General features: G+C 45.1%; 1 protein-coding gene across 1 annotated transcript in view; it reads left to right on the top strand.

Moving 5' to 3' along the window:
- LOC117345509 (hemicentin-2-like) overlaps positions 1-21,244 on the top strand; it is an 83,492-nt gene that overhangs the window by 27,202 nt on the left and 35,046 nt on the right. Inside the window, exon 2 of the mRNA XM_033914264.1 lies at positions 10,589-10,713. Coding sequence (XP_033770155.1) covers positions 10,589-10,713 — 125 coding nt within the window. The remainder of the gene's footprint in view (positions 1-10,588; positions 10,714-21,244) is intronic.

The following is a 21,244-nucleotide window of genomic DNA, read 5'->3' as shown; positions in this document are numbered from 1 at the left end:
TGTAAGTTTCACTCAGCAGGGATGTGATAACTGTTGCTGTAACGCGGCCTGAATGGAAGCCCGACTGATGGGGATGGTGTGTTGAAATTGCTGAAATGACAACGGAATTTGAATGTGGTTATTTGTTAGGTTAAAGGTCCTCATTCTGTTATACACCCCATCGGAGGGTCTCTTTGCCAAACTGGAGGTACAGAGATTTTATTGAGGTTCTCTAGGCTGGGCTTAAAGTAACATGGTATGTTCCCAATCAATCTTTGCATTCTCAAGGGGAGAGACTTGTTCTGCCTCCGACCAGATCTATTCATTTTAAACAGGCAGGTCTCTGCGCTTAATCCCATCTTTTCGTGGAATAAGCTCCCTTTTTCTCATTGATCTATTGGTGAGCTGTGAGGGTTTAGGAAAGAAATAATAATAAAAACAGCAAAACCGTAACAAAACAATACAGTTTTTATTGATTTACTATGTTTGATCTTTTCCTGATTTATTTATCAATTATGATTGTTTTTGATTTCTCCATTAACCTGATTATGTAGGTTTTGTTGTAACTTGTCTGCAATTCCAGATCTGTTTTACCCCTTTTGATCTGCCAGTGACCCCCAGTAAACTCCTTTCATTACTTGGGAGTATGAAATTTTTTGATTCCAGACTCTCCTTCTCACAATAGACTTAATCAGTTTTACGCACAGGTTTTTTTGCACTTAGACGACTGATCACTAGGTAGTTATCTGGATAACGATTTCCTTTGTACTCTCTTCCTTGCTTCCATTGCATCCCATCTTGACTATTGTAATTCTGTTTATGCAAGGATCTCAAATTGTGAGTTACAGAGATTGCAAACCTTTGACAACATAGCACCTTGTGTCATCTGTCATGTTTAGATGTCCAGATTATTCTATCCCATTATTGCTTTGTTTAATTGGTTACCTCTGCACACTTGCATTTCAGAAAAAATATAATAATAATTGGTTACCTGTAAAATATAGACCCAAACTTAAAATTTTGATACTTACACACAAAGCCTTTCATACTTGTGTTCCAACTTAGCTTCCTTCATTATCCCTTTATGTGCCTACCCACTTTCTTTGCTCCATAAATGACTTTAGGTTGGTGCTTCCTGGTCCTTCTAAGGCCAGTTGGGAATCCACAAGGCACAGTATTGTGGGTTTGGGGTTTTTTTTTTGGCTCTGGCCTTTTGTGGTGCTGAGCTGAGCCCTCCTATGTGCAATTAAGAGCAAAGATAAAAACACATCTGTTTCAGACTACCTTTGAAAACTAGACCTTTATTAAATCATTGTTATTGTTATTCTTTTATCAGGAAGTGACACGCTGTTTTATGGGTGGGTCTGGAGTCACAGTCCAAACTCTGAAAAAAATGAATGGAATGCGTGTTCTAGTTGAGTGTACCCTTTCCTATTGACAATATGGAGTTCTTTTCTTTTAAAGTTCTTTTATATGTTGTAAATCACCTTGACATGCCCCCCCCCATATAAGGTGAAATATTAAACCTAAATAAATGATAAACTTGTTCTGGGCTTTACTGGGAGGACAGATTAAATAACAAATAAATAAATGAATAAATGACAGTGGTGGTTAGAGCAGTGGACTGTGAACTAGGTAAGTCAGGGTTCAAATCCTGGTTCCATAGACACTTCTTGTGACCTTGGACAAGTCATTTACCTCCTCATTCTATAACAGGGCATCGAAAGATAGATGCCATTTATCTGTGAGTGGTAGAATATTAGCACATATGTGTGTATACTGTACATATGGAAGTGTGAGTTCTGCACATGTAGAGAACGATATGGGGATTTGTCCCCATTCTTGTGGGATCTCAATTGCCCATCCCCCCTCCCAAGATCTGTCCCTGCCCCTGCCCCATTCCTACAAGTTCTGTCCTCATCTGCACAAGCCTCAAGCACTTTAAAATCATAAGTGTTCGAGGCTTGTGCAGTTAAGGCAGAGCTTGCAGTAATGGGACAGGGACAGAACTTATGGGGATGGGACAGGAATATTGAGATCCCACAAAGACGGGGACAAATTTGTCCCCGTGTCATTCTGCATATCCATACTTTACGTTGGTATATAAAAGCAAAAGGCTGTACACGTGAGTGGAACATGGGCCTGTCTCCCTCTTGTGTACTCAAATTACAGAATACTGTAAGACATATGTGTAAGTTCTGTACTTGGGTGTGCCCATTTGCACCTTCCATAGACCCGACATAAGTCAGTGCATCCATACCTAAATGTTTGTGCATTTCTGTTGACTTACACTAGTACTGTATCTGTGTACACAGAGGATAGAGGATACATATTCTCCATGCTGCATCCAGATGCCCAGTTATAAAATTGTCCCCTTTACTCACAATTCCTGAGGTAGAGATTTAGGTTGCATGCGTTCTTGGGCAAAGAACTACGACCAGACCGGAATGCATAACATAACATAAAACTCACTTCTATACCGCAAATACCGTTAAGTTCTATGTGGTTCACAAAAGATAAAGAATACAAGTGTATACCTAATTCCCAAAAGTTTCAATAAAAAGATGCATTTTTAAGGCACGATGAAACTGTTGGTAAGAGTAGAAAGACGTAAATAAGTGATTCAAATCCTTCGCCCATTAAGCCGCTTGAAAAGATAGCATATGCTGTTGGAATTTTTTGAATTTACAGCCCTTAGCAGATGGGAAAGAAACTGGCACGTGAGATTTCCTAGAATGTTTGGTATTGGTAATGATAAAATATTCCATAAAGTAAGCTCAGATTGGAAAAAATGAACAGCGTAATCTAAACATTCCAATCTAAGCAGATCTTTGCTGCCTCTTATCTTCTAGCCTACAAAGGTTTCAGATACAGCCTATCACCAACATCCTCCTTGCCTGAGCCCCCTCTCACATCTTTCTCAAGGTTGCCCAAGATATTCACAGTGCTGGCCTACCTGACCTTTCTTATGTTTTGTGGCGTAGTTGGTTTAATACACTGCCCTTCATATACATATATCAAAGCGGTTTACAAAAAATAATATAAAATATTCTAAAATGAAGGCAAAAACACCATGATTGGATGGGAAAGGGGTAGAGGAGGATCATTTGGATTATGCAGATAGTCACTCTGAAGCCTGTCATCACTGGACATAAAAACTTACCTTTTTTCAACAGGTAAATTCAAAGCTGCTTTAAATTTGGAGAGGGAAGGTTCCACATATAAGGTTGATGGAAAAGTATTCCATAGTTGAGGCAGCACAACCTTGATGCACTCATGCCTTTGCTGTTGAGGACTGTAACTCACTTCTTGTGGGTTATCCCAATTCAATTCTATTTTCTTGGTACCATGGACCCAATTCACACTGTTGTAGTTAAATGTTGCTATCCTCACAGGGGTGGGTAACCTGTGGCCCACCGTTGAATTTTATGCTGCCCATGACACCATGGGAAATATACACAGAAAACATCATTAACCAAAGTTTTTTTTAGAGATTTTAAATACTATATTTCATAAATATTTTCAGAACAGCCACTCTGTGTGCTTCTGTCATTTTATAGTGACATTTTTACTTATTTATAACAAGATCTTTGGGGGCTCTGTGAATTTCTGGTTCCAACATTGTGTAATGTTGCAGTCTGCTAGGGATCGTATTGACATTGCATTCAGCTCTCTGTATATGAAGATTATCTTCTGTGCTATCAGATAGTTTATTGAAGAGGGGAGCAGTGCTCCCTCTAAGGATTGACCTGGTGCATGCAAAATATTTTTGTGTGAGCAACAAATTAAAAAAAAACAATTTTTGATCCCAATCAAAAAAAACTCACATATGGTAATTGATTTGATTTAGTTTAAATTCATTTTTATAGTTTAATTTTGTTTGAAAGTCAGGTCAGTATTTTATGAGAACGACGTATGTAAAATGTATGAGCATTTCCTCACGCACTCTGCTTAGACTGGGAACATAGGAGTGGAGTATATTTATCCAGACATTTCTTTACTGCATTGAGTGCTCTTTGAGCTTTTTCATGTAGTATCTTTAAAGCTAATTTAAAAAGCTCTCTCTGTCTTCATTTCTCTTTTTTATTTATTTGCTTTCTGGGCCTGACAGCCAGTGATTCTCTCTAGGGCCCAGGGTTTCTCAGTGCCCTGGGCGATGCAAATCATGTATCCTGTTCACCTGATTGAAAAATTAAAAAGAGAAGAACGAGATGACAACCTGAGCCTAAGAAATGATAAAAAATGCTTATTACACTGTGATTTATTTTGAACAATTTCTTGTGGGATTTCTCTGGAATAGCTTTACTTTGAGATTCGAGTTGCAATGCATTTTTCTTCACAGCAGGGCCCAGGGGTTCTCTTTTACCCCAGCTGTTTTCTTCAGCTTCAGGGGGAGAGGCACTTTCTAGCTAACTCGCTGACAAAGCATGGAACAGAAAGGCACCCAATCATAAAAATGGATCTTAAAAGTAGTAAAATATAGAGGGAGCCATACTGCCTGTACCTGTGCTATCAAAGTCAATAACCAGTAAGTCACACACATAAGGACTAACATCAGTTGCATACACTGTAGCATGATTTGCTTATCCACTCCTACTCTAGCTGAAATCATTTTCTGACTTCATGTGCAATTTTTCCTTAACTTAGTCACCCGTATTTATATCTAAATCCTGTTACTTTCACTTATGTCTAGATTTTCCACCTCAGTTTCCACTCTTTGCTGTCAAATTCAAAATTCTTCTCCTTGTGTACAGAGACCTTCTACCAACTGTCCTAGCCTACGTAATCTGCTCATTCCCTAAAACCTCCTTGTACTCTCAGTTCCTCTGACAATCTTCTCAAGCTCCCCTTTCTTTTGCCCTTTTTCTTAATATCTCTTTTGAAACTGCTTTCAGTTATCTAGATCCCAAGCTATGGATTTATCTCCCTTCTTTCCTCAGAAAACAATCCTGCTTTTCTTCTTAATTCTTTCTCCCTTATGGCCAAAATCCCCTTTCCTTCTATCCTTCCCTCTGCCTATTTTAATATTACCTTGTAAACCACATAGTTGCCTGCTAGCCCTCTTGTGGTATATCAAGCGTCATGTTTAAAATAATAATAATAATAATAAAAGTTGTTTTAGGGGAGTGGGTGTGGTGTTTACTGGAAGGAGCCATATGTTATTGGGTACTAAACATTTCTCCTTCAGGGGGTTGAGAACTGGAGAGTAACTGTTACTGTGGTTGATGGTTTCCTTATCTTTAAATCTTGCTGTAATGTATGCATAAGAATTAGAAACATAAAAATATGACGGCAGATAATGGCCCATCCAGTCTGCCCTTCCCCACCATCCATGGATGAATTTCTTTTGTGCGTGTCTGTTGGTGGGCTTTGCATGTTCTGTGGTGGAACTGTGTATATGTGTGGTCGACCTAATGTCTTTTGCAAGCTGTACAAAGCAATAAAGTAGAACACCTCATGTATGATTAGGGCCTGACCAAAATATTGGTTTCAGTTTCAGCTTTAGTATTCGGTTTTGTTTGGTTTCAGATGTAAATGCTGATGCCATTGCAACTGAAACCAAAGCTAGGCTATGCAACCCCACTCCCTTCCCCCCCCCAGTTTACCATTTTTTTGGAGGTGTCATGACTAACTGTGACAGGAGCAATCCCCAATTGCTTCTGCCCATGCTGGATCCAATCTAAAAATGGTTGTTGGAACCTCCCAGTATCAGTTTTGTGAGAATGTTGCTGGAGGTCCAGCAGCCATTTTCACTGAGGAGCTGGCATGGGTAGGGAGTGACCAGGGATTAGTTCTGCCCTGGCTAGCCATAATACCGTCAACAATATGGAAGGTTGGGGAAGGAGGTTATTCCCTTTTGGAGCGCAGGGCCAGTTTCGACTTTGATTTCAACGGGTTTTGGCCATAGTTGAACCTGAAAACCTCCTGGTTTTAGTCAGCTCTAATGTATAACATGGTCCTTGCACTGGCTTCTCTCCATTCCTAGAGGTGCTGCTGAATCTTCTGTAATCCCTTTCTGCTGATGGGGACTGGGGTAGTTGGGATATTGTTTATTTTTTGGAACAGAAGGCTGCTGGTCTGGAGAAGACATATTAAGAGAAGAATCAAGCACTTGATTCAAGTCTCCAGCCAAAATTAAGTGAGAAGCATCATGCTCTAAGATCGTTTTAATTAGATACTGGAAAAAAGCATGTTCATAAGTAGTGGGAGCATATACTACTAAAAGGTTAAACTAAATATACTAAGGATCACTTTCAGAAGTACAAAGCAACCATAAATATCTGTAGCAAGCAGTTTAGTTTGCACAGCAATCTTTTATTAACCAATATCGCTACCCCACCTTTTTTACAATTTGTGGAAGAGTAAAAGATCTCACCAAGCCAACCAGTTTTAAGTTTCAAATGTTCTGCATCAGATAGATATTGCTTGTTTGCAAGAAACTAAACTACTTCTTTGCGACATAAATAAGAGAGCAATTTGGTCCGTTTGATAGGCGAGTTTATCCCAGACACATTCCACGTGGCTATTCATAACAAGGAAAGAGATTTAGCCCCAATCATCCCAGGTAGCAAAGAAAGCAATTGACAAAAAAACATGAAATTTACACCAGGGTGCCCAGCCTTCACCACAGGTGTCAGGAGATATTAACTATCGTGATATGTATAAATAAAAATAAAGAACAATTTAATGTACCATCAATAATAATTTTTGGTAACGAACAAAAGGTTAAATCAAAGAATAGAATGACTAATACAATAATTGATGGAGAGAGGACGGATGAGATTAAACACAACTGCAAGGGAGGCAACGCAGTTATCATGGGTGACTTCGATTATCCGGGGATAGACTGGAACCTAGGCACCTCCAGCTGCGTTAGGGAGGATTGCTTCCTGGAACAACTTGTCAAGGAAAATATGAGAGAAAATGCAATTCTGGACTTAATTCTAAATGGACTACGAGGACCGGTGCAAGGTGTAGAAGTAGAGGGGACGCTGGGAACCAGTGATCACAATATGATCTGCTTCGACCTGGACACAGGGGCGAAACATCAATGCAGAACGACGGCCATGGCACTGAACTTCCAAAAAGGTAATTACGAAGGGAGGAGGTGAGGAAGAAGATTTAGAAGGGGTTAAGCACTATAAAAATGCTAGAGCAAGCATGGTCCTTTTAAGGACACAGTCACCGAGGCACAAAATCTATATATACCGTGTATCCACAAGGGATCCAAGAGGAAAAAGAACAAGGAACCGGCATGGCTCACTGTAGCAGTGAAGGAAGCGATCAGAGACAAGAAGACTTCATTTAAGGAATGGAAAAGGTAAAAAATGGACGAAAACTGGAAAAAGCACAAACAGCATCAAAGCAGGTGCCATAAGGTGGTAAGAGGGGCCAAAAGAGACTACGAGGAAAAAATAGCCAAAGAGGTGAAAAACTTCAAGCCTTTCTTTCGATATATTAAGGGGAAACGACCCACGAAGGAAGTGATGGGGCTGTTGGATGACCATGGAATAAAGGGAGTGCTAAAGGAGGGCAAAGCCATCGCCGACAAACTGAACACATTTTTTGCGTCTGTATTTACCGAAGAGGATGTACACAATATACCGGAAGCCGACAGGCTATACACAGGAAACGAAGACGGGAAACTGACAGGGTTGATGATCAGTCTAGAAGAGGCATGCAGGCAGATTGATAGGTAATCAAGGGGCTATAGCTGAACTGCTTCAACTAATAGCCAATCTGTCAATCAAATTGCGAAGGATTCCAGTAGACTGGAAAGTGGCAAATGTTATGCTGATCTTCAAGAAAGGTTCGAGGGGAGATCCGGGAAACTACAGACTGGTGAGTCTGACCTCGGTACCGGGAAATATGGTAGAGGCGCTGATAAAGGACCACATCATTGATCACCTTGACGGACACAATCTGATGAGGACCAGTCAGCATGGCTTCAGCAAGGGAAGATCTTGATTGATGAACTTGCTGCACTTCTTCAAGGGAGTAAACAGGCAGATAGACAAGGGTGAGCCGGTCGACATTGTATATCTGGATTTTCAGAAGGCGTTCAACAAGGTCCCGCAAAAGGGGAGGTAAAAGAACTAATATACACAAATGAAACCCTAAGATGCCAGACTCTACATTTATTAAAACTCCAGAGAAATAGAAAGTAATTAATTCTTCCTGAATAGTGCAAGATATAGACAGCAGATATAAATTCTCAAAACTAACACATTTCAGTCACTAAATTGAAAATAAAATCATATTCCCTAACTTTGTTGTCTGGTGACTTTATTTTTTCTAGCGCAAACAAAAACTCTGTGGAGATGGTAATGTTTAAGATGCAGGCTTTATTTGAAAATATACAAATTAATAATCCACATAAAATATATCTAGGACCCAAACCGCAGAGTTACGAATCACTACTGTTTTTAGTTTTAATCCATGTGTTTTTATATCAGGACTTTTAGGGACCCCTGAGTAAGACAACATTGTCGAAACACGGACCATGTTGGGTCCATATCTCCCAACGGTTTGGGTCCTAGATATATTTTATATGGATTATTAATTTATATATTTTCAAATAAAGCCTGCATCTTGAACATCACCATCTCACAGAGTTTTTTTGTTTTCGCTGGATTTGCATTTTCCTGTGGAATTAAGGGTCAATCTCTTGCTTGTTTTCCTGTGACTTTATTTTTCTTCCAAAAAAGGGAGCCCAAGGGAGCCTCAACGACGAGATAATCGAGGCAAAACAAAGGAGTCATGAGTATGAGATGTCAATAATTCAGCCACGGGTGTAAAGTTCTAAGTTTAAAGTATATGCACACTGTAAAAGCCAAAGCGAGGAGGAGGGACATGCTTGGTGCATGCACAGATAAGTTTTACAGTAAGTGCAACTCTTGTGCACATGTACCAGGCAAACCCGAAAGCATATGAACGTAAGAATAGCCATACTGGATCAGACTACTAGTCCATCTAGCCCAGTATCGTGTTTCCAATCCAAGCACACATTGGCGCCACTCTTCTGTGCCTTTAAATATAAGCTTCCCAGGTTTTATTTTTTTAACTTGAAAGGCTTATATTTAAACGCAAAAAACAGGTACCAATGTCTGCTTCCGGGTTTGTTTGGACTCACAGAGGCTTACATGGTCTTCTTTCTACTTCCAAAACAAATGAAAAGTGGCAGATTTTAAAGAGAAAATCACAAGAAATTTCTGGTAAGAGCCGAGTTTGCTATACACTGTCCTCTGAGCGTTGGGAAGGAATAGCAAATAACTTAATTTACATCTGTTACATTTAAATACAATTTGCAGTCATCTTTGGCACATGGTATTTCTGCACTGGAGCTCTCTGAGTTTTCTGCACAGATCATCACCAGCAATAATCCAGAGCTACTTGGCTCTAACACTGGCATTTAGGCTTTGAGCATCAGGCTCCAAGATCACGAGCTGAAGTGGGATTTGAACCCTAGCTTCCCTAGTTATCGGCCTGCTGCTCTAACCACTCCTCCACTTAAGGGGTGTATTTTAAACCTCTCTCTCCCCCTCCCTTTCCAAAATAAGAAACGATCCTAGTCAAGCCCAAACTCCTGGAAAGGAGGTTAAAAGTGTGTGAACAGACGGAGGAGACTGGATTGGAAGGCTTCTTGTCTAACAATGTAATGGGAAACGGTGGTTGTCTTCTAGCTCAAAAGTCTATGCTGATGTAAAGCAGAAGATGAGGTGGTAGAGATGGGCCCTGTGCCCATTGATTCAGCATTGTTTGACTGCTCTGGGACATGGAGTAGCATTTTTGGTTGGTCACTGTCATCCCTGAGTAATAAATTGATGTCTAGCTACTGACATTGACACCCTTGAGAAACTCCCTAAGCCCCTACTTGTCCTGTTGGCTGTTAATTTAGATTGTAAGCTTTACTGAGCAGGAGCCGTCTCTTAACTATGTTGTTCTACAGCACTGCGAACGCCTATCGGCGCTATAGAAATGTTAAGTAGTAGCAGAGAATGATTGACAGGGAAAGAACCCATCCTGTACTTCCCGCTATATTTTCATTCCGTCTACAGCAATTCAAGTCTGAATGAACAGGAAGGCAACAACAAGGCCTGAAGAGATTGTTTTGTTTTGATTGTTTTTCCTTCATCGTTTGAGGATCACTTTGAGGAAGTGGAGTCCTTGTTGAAGTGACATGTCTTTCAGCTTCTTTGGCTGGTGACTCATTGTCTGTCTTTTTTTCCTTATATTTACACTGACATTTGAAAGAGTTTTTCTGAATTCCTTTAACTTCTTCCTTTCTATGCTGTAGCAGATTCAACTCCCTGTCCCACTGCTGTTACCGTACTCCAGGGGTGTCCAACCATTTGGCTTTACTGGGCAGCATTGGCCGAAAAAAATGTTTCTGACACAGGAGGGAGCCGGCAAGACGGTAAACACTCAGGGGCAGCAAAGGAAAACACTGCATCGCCCTCTACCGGGGCCACACAAAATACTTCACTGGACACCCCTGCCGTACTTGGTGGACTCAGCCATTCTCTGCATAAACTTTTCCAAAATGCTATTATTTGTGATTAAAGCTGTAACTAACTGGAGGGTGTTCTTGTTTCTCTCCTGATGTCAGGACACCTCACCATAGTGGTGCAGAGAACTGTCAACCCAGTGCTGGAAGGGACTGACATTACATTGGAGTGCTTGTCTGATGTTGATGAGGATATGAGTGGCTATGTGTTCCAGAAATACAGTAAGGTAAGGCCCTGAGATTCTGCTCCACTATCCCAGCTAGAACCTGATGCCCTGAAATTTGGAGGGTCCTGCATCTCCTGAGCCCTGGTTACAGCTGTGTGCTAAAGTTTAGGCACACACAGACAAATAGATTCATTAAAATAATCCATGTGACTAGAAGTTGACACAACCTATGCATGGTACAAAGTTAAACACACACAAACTTAAGGTACCAGTATAAATTTACCAAATGCATTGCAATCTTCCAATTACATATCCAATTTTTTCTTTTAAATAATTATACTTTATTTATTAATATTGTTATTATGATTATATGTATTCAAAACTCCATCTATATTGTTAATTTACTGAAGACATGTGATAGAGGAACCATAAAAACAGCACAACGTTACTCCTAAAACCGAAAGAAAAGTTCAGCGCTTTTTTTTTTCAACGTGGTTGGGTAAACTCCAGCTTCAGAGAGGTGTGTGTTTTGCTGGGGTGCTGAGAGAAAAGTTCAGTGCGAATATGAAGGGAAGGTTTATTATTAGTGAATCTACAGCAGGGGTCCCCCAAAGTCACTCCTTGAGGGCCGAATCCAGTCGGGTTTTTAGGATTTCCCCAATGAATATGCATGAGATCTATGTGCATGCACTGCTTTCAATGCATATTCATTGGGGAAATCCTGAAAACCCGACTGGATTCGGCCCTCAAGGAAGGACTTTGGGGACCCCTGATCTACAGTATTCGCAAGGGCTATACCCTCAAACCCTGCGAATATGAAAGCAAAACGTTATTCACAATATTTTGGTATTCATGGGCTGGCTTTGTCCCTAAACCCCGTGAATAAGGAGGGAGAAGTGTATATACAAATCCACATCACATATATAAACAACACTATTGATTTATCACTGAATCGCTAAAAAAACCCTATTATGTACTAAATCACTTAGCTGTAATGCAGCAAAGATGAATATTTTCTGTGATGTAATTAGAAATAAATGTTTAATCCATATAGAAGTCTTGTTATCCAGTATCAACATCCAGTATCTATATAATAAAACCGTAGGCGGCGCATGCGCAGTCTTATCAGCGTGCTTCCATGATCCGTATGTCCGTGGCCGCCAAGACTGCAACATGCCCCGCGCTTACTACGGCCCCACGCGCAGCTCAGTTCGGCACGGCGGTTTCCCCAGATAGGGGAAGCCGAAAAACTCAATCCTGCCTCATGGTCCTGCCGCCGCTCACGAATTCCCCCCCCCCCCAATCCTCCTGCAACAGCCGCTACCGATCCTGTTCAAAGCGGCCTGCTGAGGTTCGCGGCCGCTGTAACGAACCTCGCAGGCCGCTCTCCACATGGTAGCACGTTCCCTCTGACGCAATCGCGTCAGAGGGAACATGCTACCGAGTTGGAGAGCGTCCTGCGAGGTTCGTTACAGCGGCCGCGAACCTCAGCAGGCCGCTTTGAACAGGAGCGGTTGCGGGAGGAGGAGGGGGGGAGTTTTAACAGGAGGAGTCGCCGAAAAAAACCTTCAGCCGCAGCAGGCCAGCACACGGGAAGGGAAGGGGGAGGGGCCGAACGGAGCAGGGCAGCTCAAGGTAAGAAGGGAATGGGGGGTGGGGGAAAATGTTTCTACTACTCAGCAGGGACCTGGAGGGGAAGGGAAAACCGCTGCTGCTTCTGCAAAGGAAAGTGGTGGTAGGGGAGAGAAGTGAATGGGGGGTGGGTGGGGGAAAATGCTGCTACTACTTCACAGGGATCTGGAGGGGAAGGGAAATATCACAGCTGCTTCTGCAAAATAAAGTGGGGGGGGGAGAGAAGGGAATGGGGGTTGGGGGAAAATGCTGCTACTGCTTCAGCAAGGACCTGGAGGGAAAGAGAAATACCACTGCTGCTTCTGCAAAGGAAAGTGGGGGGGGAGAGAAGGTAATGGGGGGGTGGGTGGGGGGAAATGCTGCTACTACTTCACAGGGATCTGGAGGGGAAGGGAAATAGCACTGCTGCTTCTGCAAAGGAAAGTGGGGGGGGGGGGGGGGGAGACACAGAAAGAAATACAGACAGACAAAGGAGGCTAGGGAGAGAGACAGACAGAAATAAAGACAGACAGGTGACCAGAGAGACACAGAAATAAAGACAGACAGGCAAAGGGTGCCAGGGAGAGAGAGAAAAAAATTGCAGGAGGGAGAAAGACAGAAAGAAAGGAAGAAAGAAACAGGAGCAGGGAGAGAGACATAAAGAAAGAAAGACAGACAGCCATATATTATCCCAGGACAAGCAGGCAGCATATTCTTAACACATGGGTGACGTCACCGACGGAGCCCTCGGTACGGACCTTTTTAACTAGAAGTTTCTAGTTGGCCGCACCGCGCGTGCGCGAGTGCCTTCCCGCCCGACGTAGGAGTGCGTGGTCCCCAGTTTCTTCGTTTCCGCGGAGCGAAGAAGACGCGTGTGTTTTTTCAACGGCCGTTGAAACCACTTTTTTGCCTTCCCGCTCGCGCTTTTTTCCATTTTTTTATCTTCCTTTGCCTTCGGGTTTCTTTTTTCGTTTTGCCCCGGCGGGGCCTGTTGCCATTATACAGGCCTCGGGGTTCGATTTTGCGGAGGCCGTTTTCCCCTTCATGCCCCCGCAGGTCGGTTTTAAAAAGTGCCAGCGGTGTGCACGCCCGATCTCCCTCTCTGACCCACACAATTGGTGTTTGCAGTGTTTGGGTCCGGAGCATCGGGCGGACTCCTGCACCCGCTGTGCCACTCTTCAAAAGAGAACCCTTAAAAACCGAAGAATTCAACAAACTCTCCTCTTCGGCACCGGGTCGGCGATGGACTCCTCGACATCGACAACGGTACCACAGAAATCGGCACCGTCTACCTCGACACCGCCCGACCCCACATCGGCGTCTCTGGCGCCAGGTAAGCCGGCTAAGAAGCCTTCCTCTTCCCTCGAGCGCCCTCCTACTACGGTGGCGACACCGACCTTGCCGGCATCGCACCGGTCCCGCAAGCGCTCCGCCCCGATCTCGGTGAGTGCCTCGTCATCGGCCTCCTCATCGCCGGGGCGTGGAGCGGCATCTAAGGAACCGAAGAAAAAGAAAGCGGTTCCGATGCCACCCCTAGATGACCGTATCTCGGCCATCTTAAAGGCTCAACTCCAGGAACAATTGCAGCAGCAGCTCAAACACCTGTTGCCCACTATCCTGGCACCGCTCCTTCCGGTACCAGACCGGCCCGAGCCCCGTACCGAGCCCCCGGTATCCACCCCTTCGGTACCCATCAATACTTCCATGCCGATTCTTTCGGCTGAGCAGCTTCATGCCCATCCAGTGGTGCACTCCCATACCACATCGGATCCTCCTCGGCACCAAGCAGTGCGTCATTCTTCCCGGGACCGGGATCGACGCCGGTCTTCCTCTCCTGGTACCGTTTCGGTGCGTTCTGGAAAATCTTTATCCAAGACCTGCCATACCTCACCTTCCACCCCGGTGTCTCGACATGCACCAGAGGTCCGGGACCCTGACTTATGGGAGGAAACCCCTCTCGGTACCGAGGAGGATCCCTCCTCATCTGAGGAGGACCCGTCGGCACCCGATGCCACCTCCAAACCGGAGCAGTCCTCGTTTTCTAAATTTCTGAGGGAAATCTCTGCAGCCCTGTCCCTTCCTTTAGAATCTGACTCAAAGAAGTCTCAAGCCTTCCTGGAGGCTTTAGATTTCGAACAGCCTCCTAAAGAGTTCCTCAAGCTCCCCGTGCATGACATCCTACGGGAGACCTTTTACAAAAACTTAGAGAATCCCCTTACGGTACCGGGGGCTCCACGTAAACTGGACAACCTCTATCGAGTCATCCCTATTCCAGGGTTCGACAAGTCTCAATTGCCCCATGAGTCCCTTCTTGTTGAATCCACCTTGAAAAAGACTCAGGGCTCCAGTGTCTATGCCTCTACCCCTCCTGGCAGAGAGGGTAAGACCATGGACAAGTTTGGCAAGAGGCTCTACCAGAATGCCATGCTGGCCAACAGGGCGAACAACTATTCCTTCCATTTTTCGTTCTATATGAAACATTTGGTCCAACAACTGTCTGCCCTTCAAAAGTACCTGCCGGAGCGCAAGGTCCCGCTGTTCCAACAGCACATCTCTGGCCTTCTTCAGCTGCGCAAGTTTATGGTCCGCTCGATATACGACTCATTCGAGCTCACCTCCCGTGCCTCTGCCATGGCCGTTGCCATGCGCCGCCTGGCCTGGCTGAGAGTCTCCGACCTGGACATCAACCACCAGGACCGTCTAGCCAATGCCCCCTGTCTCGGGGATGAACTTTTTGGAGAGTCACTGGATTCCACCACCCAGAAACTCTCCGCCCATGAAACAAGGTGGGACACCCTGATCAAACCAAAAAAGAAGGCTCCGCCTGCCCGACCTTATCGACCTCAGTCATCTTATCAGCGTAGGTTCTCAGCCAGGCCACTCAATCCGCCTCCTCAACAACCTCGGCGGCCCCGTCAACAGCAGCACCATGCCCAGGCTCGTTCTCAGGCCACTCAACCCTCCAAGCCTCTTCAGCCTGCTAAGCAATCCCAGCCCTTTTGACTCTTCTCTCCAGGGCATAGCCAGTCATCCACCCTCGCTACCTCTTCCACAACCAATCGGAGGTCGTCTCACCATTTTCTCCAGCCGTTGGGAGGTCATCACATCGGACCAGTGGGTCCTCAACATCATCCGCCACGGCTACTCTCTCAATTTCCAGACTCTTCCACCGGACAATCTTCCCGTAGAGTCTGCTTCACACTCATCTCAAACCCCCCTCCTCCTGAGGGAGGTTCAATCCCTCCTCCTTCTCAATGCCATCGAAGAAGTACCTCCAGATCAAAGGGGTCAGGGATTCTACTCCCGCTACTTCCTGGTACCCAAAAAGACGGGAGACCTCTGTCCCATTCTCGATCTCAGGGACCTCAACAAGTGTCTGGTCAAGGAGAAGTTCAGAATGCTCTCCCTTGCCACGCTCTACCCTCTTCTTTCTCAACACGACTGGCTATGTTCCCTGGACCTCAAAGAGGCCTACACTCACATCTCCATCAATCAGAATTCTCGCCGCTACCTGCGGTTCCAGGTGCTGCACCACCACTATCAGTACAAGGTGCTACCGTTCGGCCTCGCTTCCTCACCCAGGGTCTTCACCAAGTGCCTTATAGTAGTGGCGGCCTTTCTCAGGTCTCACAACCTCCAGGTGTTCCCCTATTTGGACGATTGGTTGGTGAAAGCACCTACGTCTCAACTTGTGCTACAGGCTACTCATCACACCATCTCTCTCCTCCACCTCCTGGGGTTCGAGATCAACTACCCCAAGTCGCATCTGCTTCCCACCCAGCGACTTCAGTTCATTGGAGCAGTTCTGGACACCACACTAATGAGGGCTTTTCTCCCCTCCGATCGTCAGCAAACCCTGCTCCACCTCTGTCGTCAGGTGCTTCTGCATCCCTCCATTCCTGCCCGTCAGATGATGGTCCTCCTGGGTCACATGGCCTCGACGGTGCATGTCCTTCCTCTGGCACGTCTCCACCTTCGCACACCTCAGTGGACCCTCGCCAACCAATGGTCACAGACTACAGATCTTCTTTCTCATCCCATCTCTGTGACATCATCTCTTCAGCAATCTCTCCAATGGTGGTTGAACTCCTCAAATCTTTCCAGGGGTCTTCTTTTTCATCTACCCCCTCACTCTATGATCATCACCACGGATGCATCCCCCTATGCGTGGGGAGCTCACCTGGGAGATCTACGCACCCAGGGACTTTGGACCCCACAGGAGCGCCGCCATCACATAAATTTCCTGGAACTCAGAGCCATGTTCTACGCCCTCAAGGCTTTCCAACATCTCCTCTGTCCTCAAGTCCTCCTCCTGTGCACAGACAATCAAGTCGCCATGTACTACATAAACAAACAAGGCGGCACCGGATCTCGCCCCCTTTGTTTGGAGGCTCTGCGCATCTGGACCTGGGCCACAGACCGCAATCTCTTTCTCAGGGCGGTATATATCCAGGGCGAACAGAACTCCCTGGCTGACAATCTCAGCCGCATCCTTCAACCTCACGAGTGGACGTTGGACCCTCCGACTCTGCTCTCCATCTTTGCTCGATGGGGCACGCCGCAGGTGGACCTCTTTGCAGCACCTCACAATCATCAACTGCCCCTCTTCTGTTCCAGACTCTTCTCTCCTCACCGTCTGTCCCCGGATGCATTCCTGCTCAATTGGAGGGACCGGTTCCTGTATGCCTTCCCTCCACTTCCTCTGATGTTGCGGACCTTGTCCAAGCTCCGCAGGGACAACGCCACCATGATTCTCATCGCCCCTCGGTGGCCTCGACAACACTGGTTCTCCCTCCTGCTCCAACTCAGCTCCAGGGAGCCCATTCCTCTTCCTGTGTTTCCTACTCTACTTACACAGCAGCATCAGTCTCTACTGCATCCCAATCTGTCTTCGCTCCACCTGACAGCTTGGTTTCTCTCGGGCTGACCTCTCCAGAGAATCTATCTCAGCCGGTCCGCCTCGTCTTGGACGCCTCCAGGAAACCGGCCACCCTCCAATGTTACCATCAGAAATGGACCAGATTCTCCTCGTGGTGTCTCCGGCATCATCAGGAACCCACCTCCTTAGCGGTGGAAACTGTATTGGAATATTTGCTCTCGCTGTCCAACGCTGGCCTCAAAACTACCTCCATCAGAGTCCACCTCAGTGCCATCACTGCGTTTCATGAGCCTATCCTCGGAAAACCCCTCACGGCTCATCCTCTGGTTTCCAGATTTATGAGAGGGCTCTTCAATATCAAGCCGCCTCTCAAGCCTCCTCCTGTCGTCTGGGACCTGAATGTAGTTCTCTCAGCACTCATGAAACCTCCGTTTGAGCCTCTTGCCACAACTTCGCTCAGGCTTCTTACCTGGAAGGTACTTTTCCTAATTGCCATCACCTCTGCCAGGAGAGTTAGCGAACTGCATGCACTGGTTGCTGACCCACCGTTCACTGTTTTTCACCATGACAAGGTTGTTCTGCGTACCCACCCTAAATTCCTTCCCAAGGTGGTCTCGGCTTTTCACCTCAACCAGTCCATTGTGCTGCCCGTCTTCTTCCCTAAGCCTCACTCGCACCCTGGGGAACAGGCGCTGCACACGCTGGACTGTAAGCGTGCCCTTGCTTACTACCTTGATCGTACCAGAGCTCACCGTACATCCCCTCAGCTATTTTTGTCTTTCGATCCCAACCGTTTGGGTCGTCCTGTCTCCAAACGGACACTTTCAAATTGGCTTGCTGCCTGTATTGCATTCTGCTATGCTCGGGCCGGTCTCTCACTGGAAGGTGCTGTCACGGCCCACAGAGTCCGAGCTATGGCTGCTTCTGTAGCTTTCCTCCGCTCCACGCCCATTGAGGAAATCTGCAAGGCTGCCACTTGGTCCTCAGTTCACACGTTCACTACTCACTACTGTCTGGATGCCTTTTCCAGACGGGATGGTCACTTCGGCCAATCGGTGTTACAGAATTTATTTTCATGATGGCCAACCGTCCCCCCTCCCTCTTTGTTAGCTTGGAGGTCACCCATGTGTTAAGAATATGCTGCCTGCTTGTCCTGGGATAAAGCACAGTTACTTACCGTAACAGGTGTTATCCAGGGACAGCAGGCAGATATTCTTACGTCCCACCCACCTCCCCGGGTTGGCTTCTTAGCTGGCTTATCCTAACTGGGGACCACGCACTCCTACGTCGGGCGGGAAGGCACTCGCGCACGCGCGGTGCGGCCAACTAGAAACTTCTAGTTAAAAAGGTCCGTACCGAGGGCTCCGTCGGTGACGTCACCCATGTGTTAAGAATATCTGCCTGCTGTCCCTGGATAACACCTGTTACGGTAAGTAACTGTGCTTTCTAGCACCCGTTAATGTAACGGGCTTAAACACTAGTGGATAGATAAATCAGTAATAAGTCCACAACCCTCTAGTCGAGGTCATAAAAATAAAAACATCCAATCCTCATTTTTCACTCCATTGCCCCTCTTCAACTCGGTGTGAATTTCACTGTTCTTCAGGAGAAAGGAACATAATACCATTCTAAGCTTATTTAACATTTTATAATTTATTTGACACACACAAAGATTCTATCAAAAAACAAACTCTCCGAAAAGCTATACTACATTAACCCCCTCCCCCTTTTTACAAAGGCGCGGTAATTGCTGCTATGCAGCAAACGCTCTGAAGCCCATTGAATCCCTATGGGCGTCGAAGCGATCACCTTGGCCTGCCACGATAATCGCTTTTGTAAAAGGGGGCCTAAATTATAGTCATACCAATCAAATACATAGAAAGCAGCATACCAGATGAGAATAAGTTGTAACCAACAGTTTTCCATTAACGATCGAAAGACGCCATGTCTCGCATCGCCATACTCTGTTCACATTTCATGTGATACCTGATACTCCTCCTGCACATGCGTATTAACTGGATACCTCAATACTTGCTGTACCCATTTTATATATCTTAACGCACGCTGTTCTACAATTGTGCATATTCACATTTGTGAGTAAGTATAAATGACACAAACATCAGTTTACACTGTAGGTCATTCTGTCTCCCTATTTAAGCCATTGGGGTATACTGTTCACCACATATAAATGAATCGCTGTTCTTTATATGTGAGTATACATGAAAAATCACCCCCTCTGGGTAAATAAACTTGGATTAAGATCACAAACCATAATTCTGATATCACATGACCACATTGTACCCAGTGTTGACTGAATGGGGCATCCAATTTGTGTCCTAATATTACTTAAATGTTCAGCAATACATGTCTTTATCTTATGTTGTGTGTATCCAATATAATATTTCCCACATGGACAAACTATACAATACACTATCTGTGTGATACTTTAAATAAAATAATTTCTATTTGCTGACTTCTCAGAATAAGAAAACAATAAGGCAGGTGCAAATTGTGGGATACTTTCCAGTTGGTTCATTATTACTTTTTAAAAGTGTAGACCCAAGAGGTTTAATGACTCATTAAGCCTTCAATTAGTCAGGCAAAGACAGTTTCATGGTTGAACAAATATTGTGACCCTTTTAACCTCTCAGCATGTGTTTGTTGTTCTATCTACTTTTTAACAGCCATGGGCTCCTCTAAACAGCTGTCTGAGCATTTGAAAATTAAAATAATTCATTTTTGCAAAGTAGGTGAAAGCTAAAACAACATCTCCTAAGTGCTTCTAGCTGTCAGTTTCTACTATCAGAAGCATTTTTAAGAAATAGCAGTTAACTGTTGAACTCAAAGTATGATCTAAAACAGTTTTCTTCAACCGCCGGTCCGTGGACTGGTGCCGGTCTGCAGAAAATTCCTACCGGTCCGCGCAGGGCCAGCGAGCCTCTGACAGTGGCTTTCTCCCCTCCCAGCAGCTGTCGGTATTTGCCAGCGCAGCGATTCACGAAGGCAGCCTTGGTGTTTTTGCTGAGTTGCAGCCGCCTCTGATGATGCAACTTCCTCTTTCCTCAGAGGCGGCGTGATCCATCAAAGGACCCAAGGCTGCCTTAGTGAATCGCTGCACTGGCAAGTACAGAGAGCTGCTGGGAGGGGAGAAAGCCGCTGCTGGGCAAGGAAAAAAAAGGGACAGCTGCTACTGGACCTGGAGGGAGGAAGAATGAGAGATGCTGCTGGGAGGGGAGGAGGGAAAGGAGTCTGGGAAGCTGCTGGACAAGGAAAAAAAAGATTATGTCCTTGGCATCCATAGGTAAGAGCATATAGGATATCCCAGGGGAAAGGGGGGGTCAGAGGATAATTGGAGAGCTAGACTAGGAATAGAGAAAGGCGGAAGTGCCACAGTGAGTCTCCTTTGAAGCAGCATGCATATGATCTAAAGTAAGCAGGAGCAGGTTCATATTTGGTGCCCTAGGCAATTACCTGTGTTGCTTAAATCTGGGCCTAATTTGGATGATTCAACTATACCTCCATTAATCCTTGAACCATGATGTAGTGCAGGGAGTAATTGTGGTGGGGTCTCTAAGCAGTAGTAATCTTGGATAAACTTGGACGTATTCGGCCTCTTTTATAAAGCCGCGCTAGCGGTTGCCTCAAAGCAACTGCCCGAAGCCCTTTAAATGTCTATGGGCTTTGAAAAAGAGGCCAGTTGTGGTCAAATTTGTCATTATTGAAAGGAAGACTGATAAAAGACTACTGTGTCTATCCACTCCGTTTCAAGTTTATTTAAAATTTGTTATACCGCTTATCAAGCTTCTAAGTGACGTACAAAGGTAAAATAGATAAAAATATGGATAAAATACATACTGATCTCATTAACAGGCATACACATTATCATACTATAGGTTAGGGGGCCGAAATATAATAATAGATAAGACAGAGAGGCGTAAATGGTAAATACAGTAGGGAGGGAGAGATTTCATATGTGTAGCAAGGGGGAATTAGGGAATTATAATTTGAATGCATTATTAAATAAGAAGGTTTTTAAATTCGATTTGAATCGATCCAGCGAAGGTTTCTCCTGAAGATGTGTTGGCACAGAGTTCATAATTG

Source organism: Geotrypetes seraphini, chromosome 11 (assembly GCF_902459505.1).
Source record: "Geotrypetes seraphini chromosome 11, aGeoSer1.1, whole genome shotgun sequence".
NCBI lineage: Eukaryota > Metazoa > Chordata > Amphibia > Gymnophiona > Dermophiidae > Geotrypetes > Geotrypetes seraphini.
The sequence above is the reverse complement of the archived record's forward strand: the minus strand, read 5'-3'. Positions and strand labels throughout refer to the sequence as shown.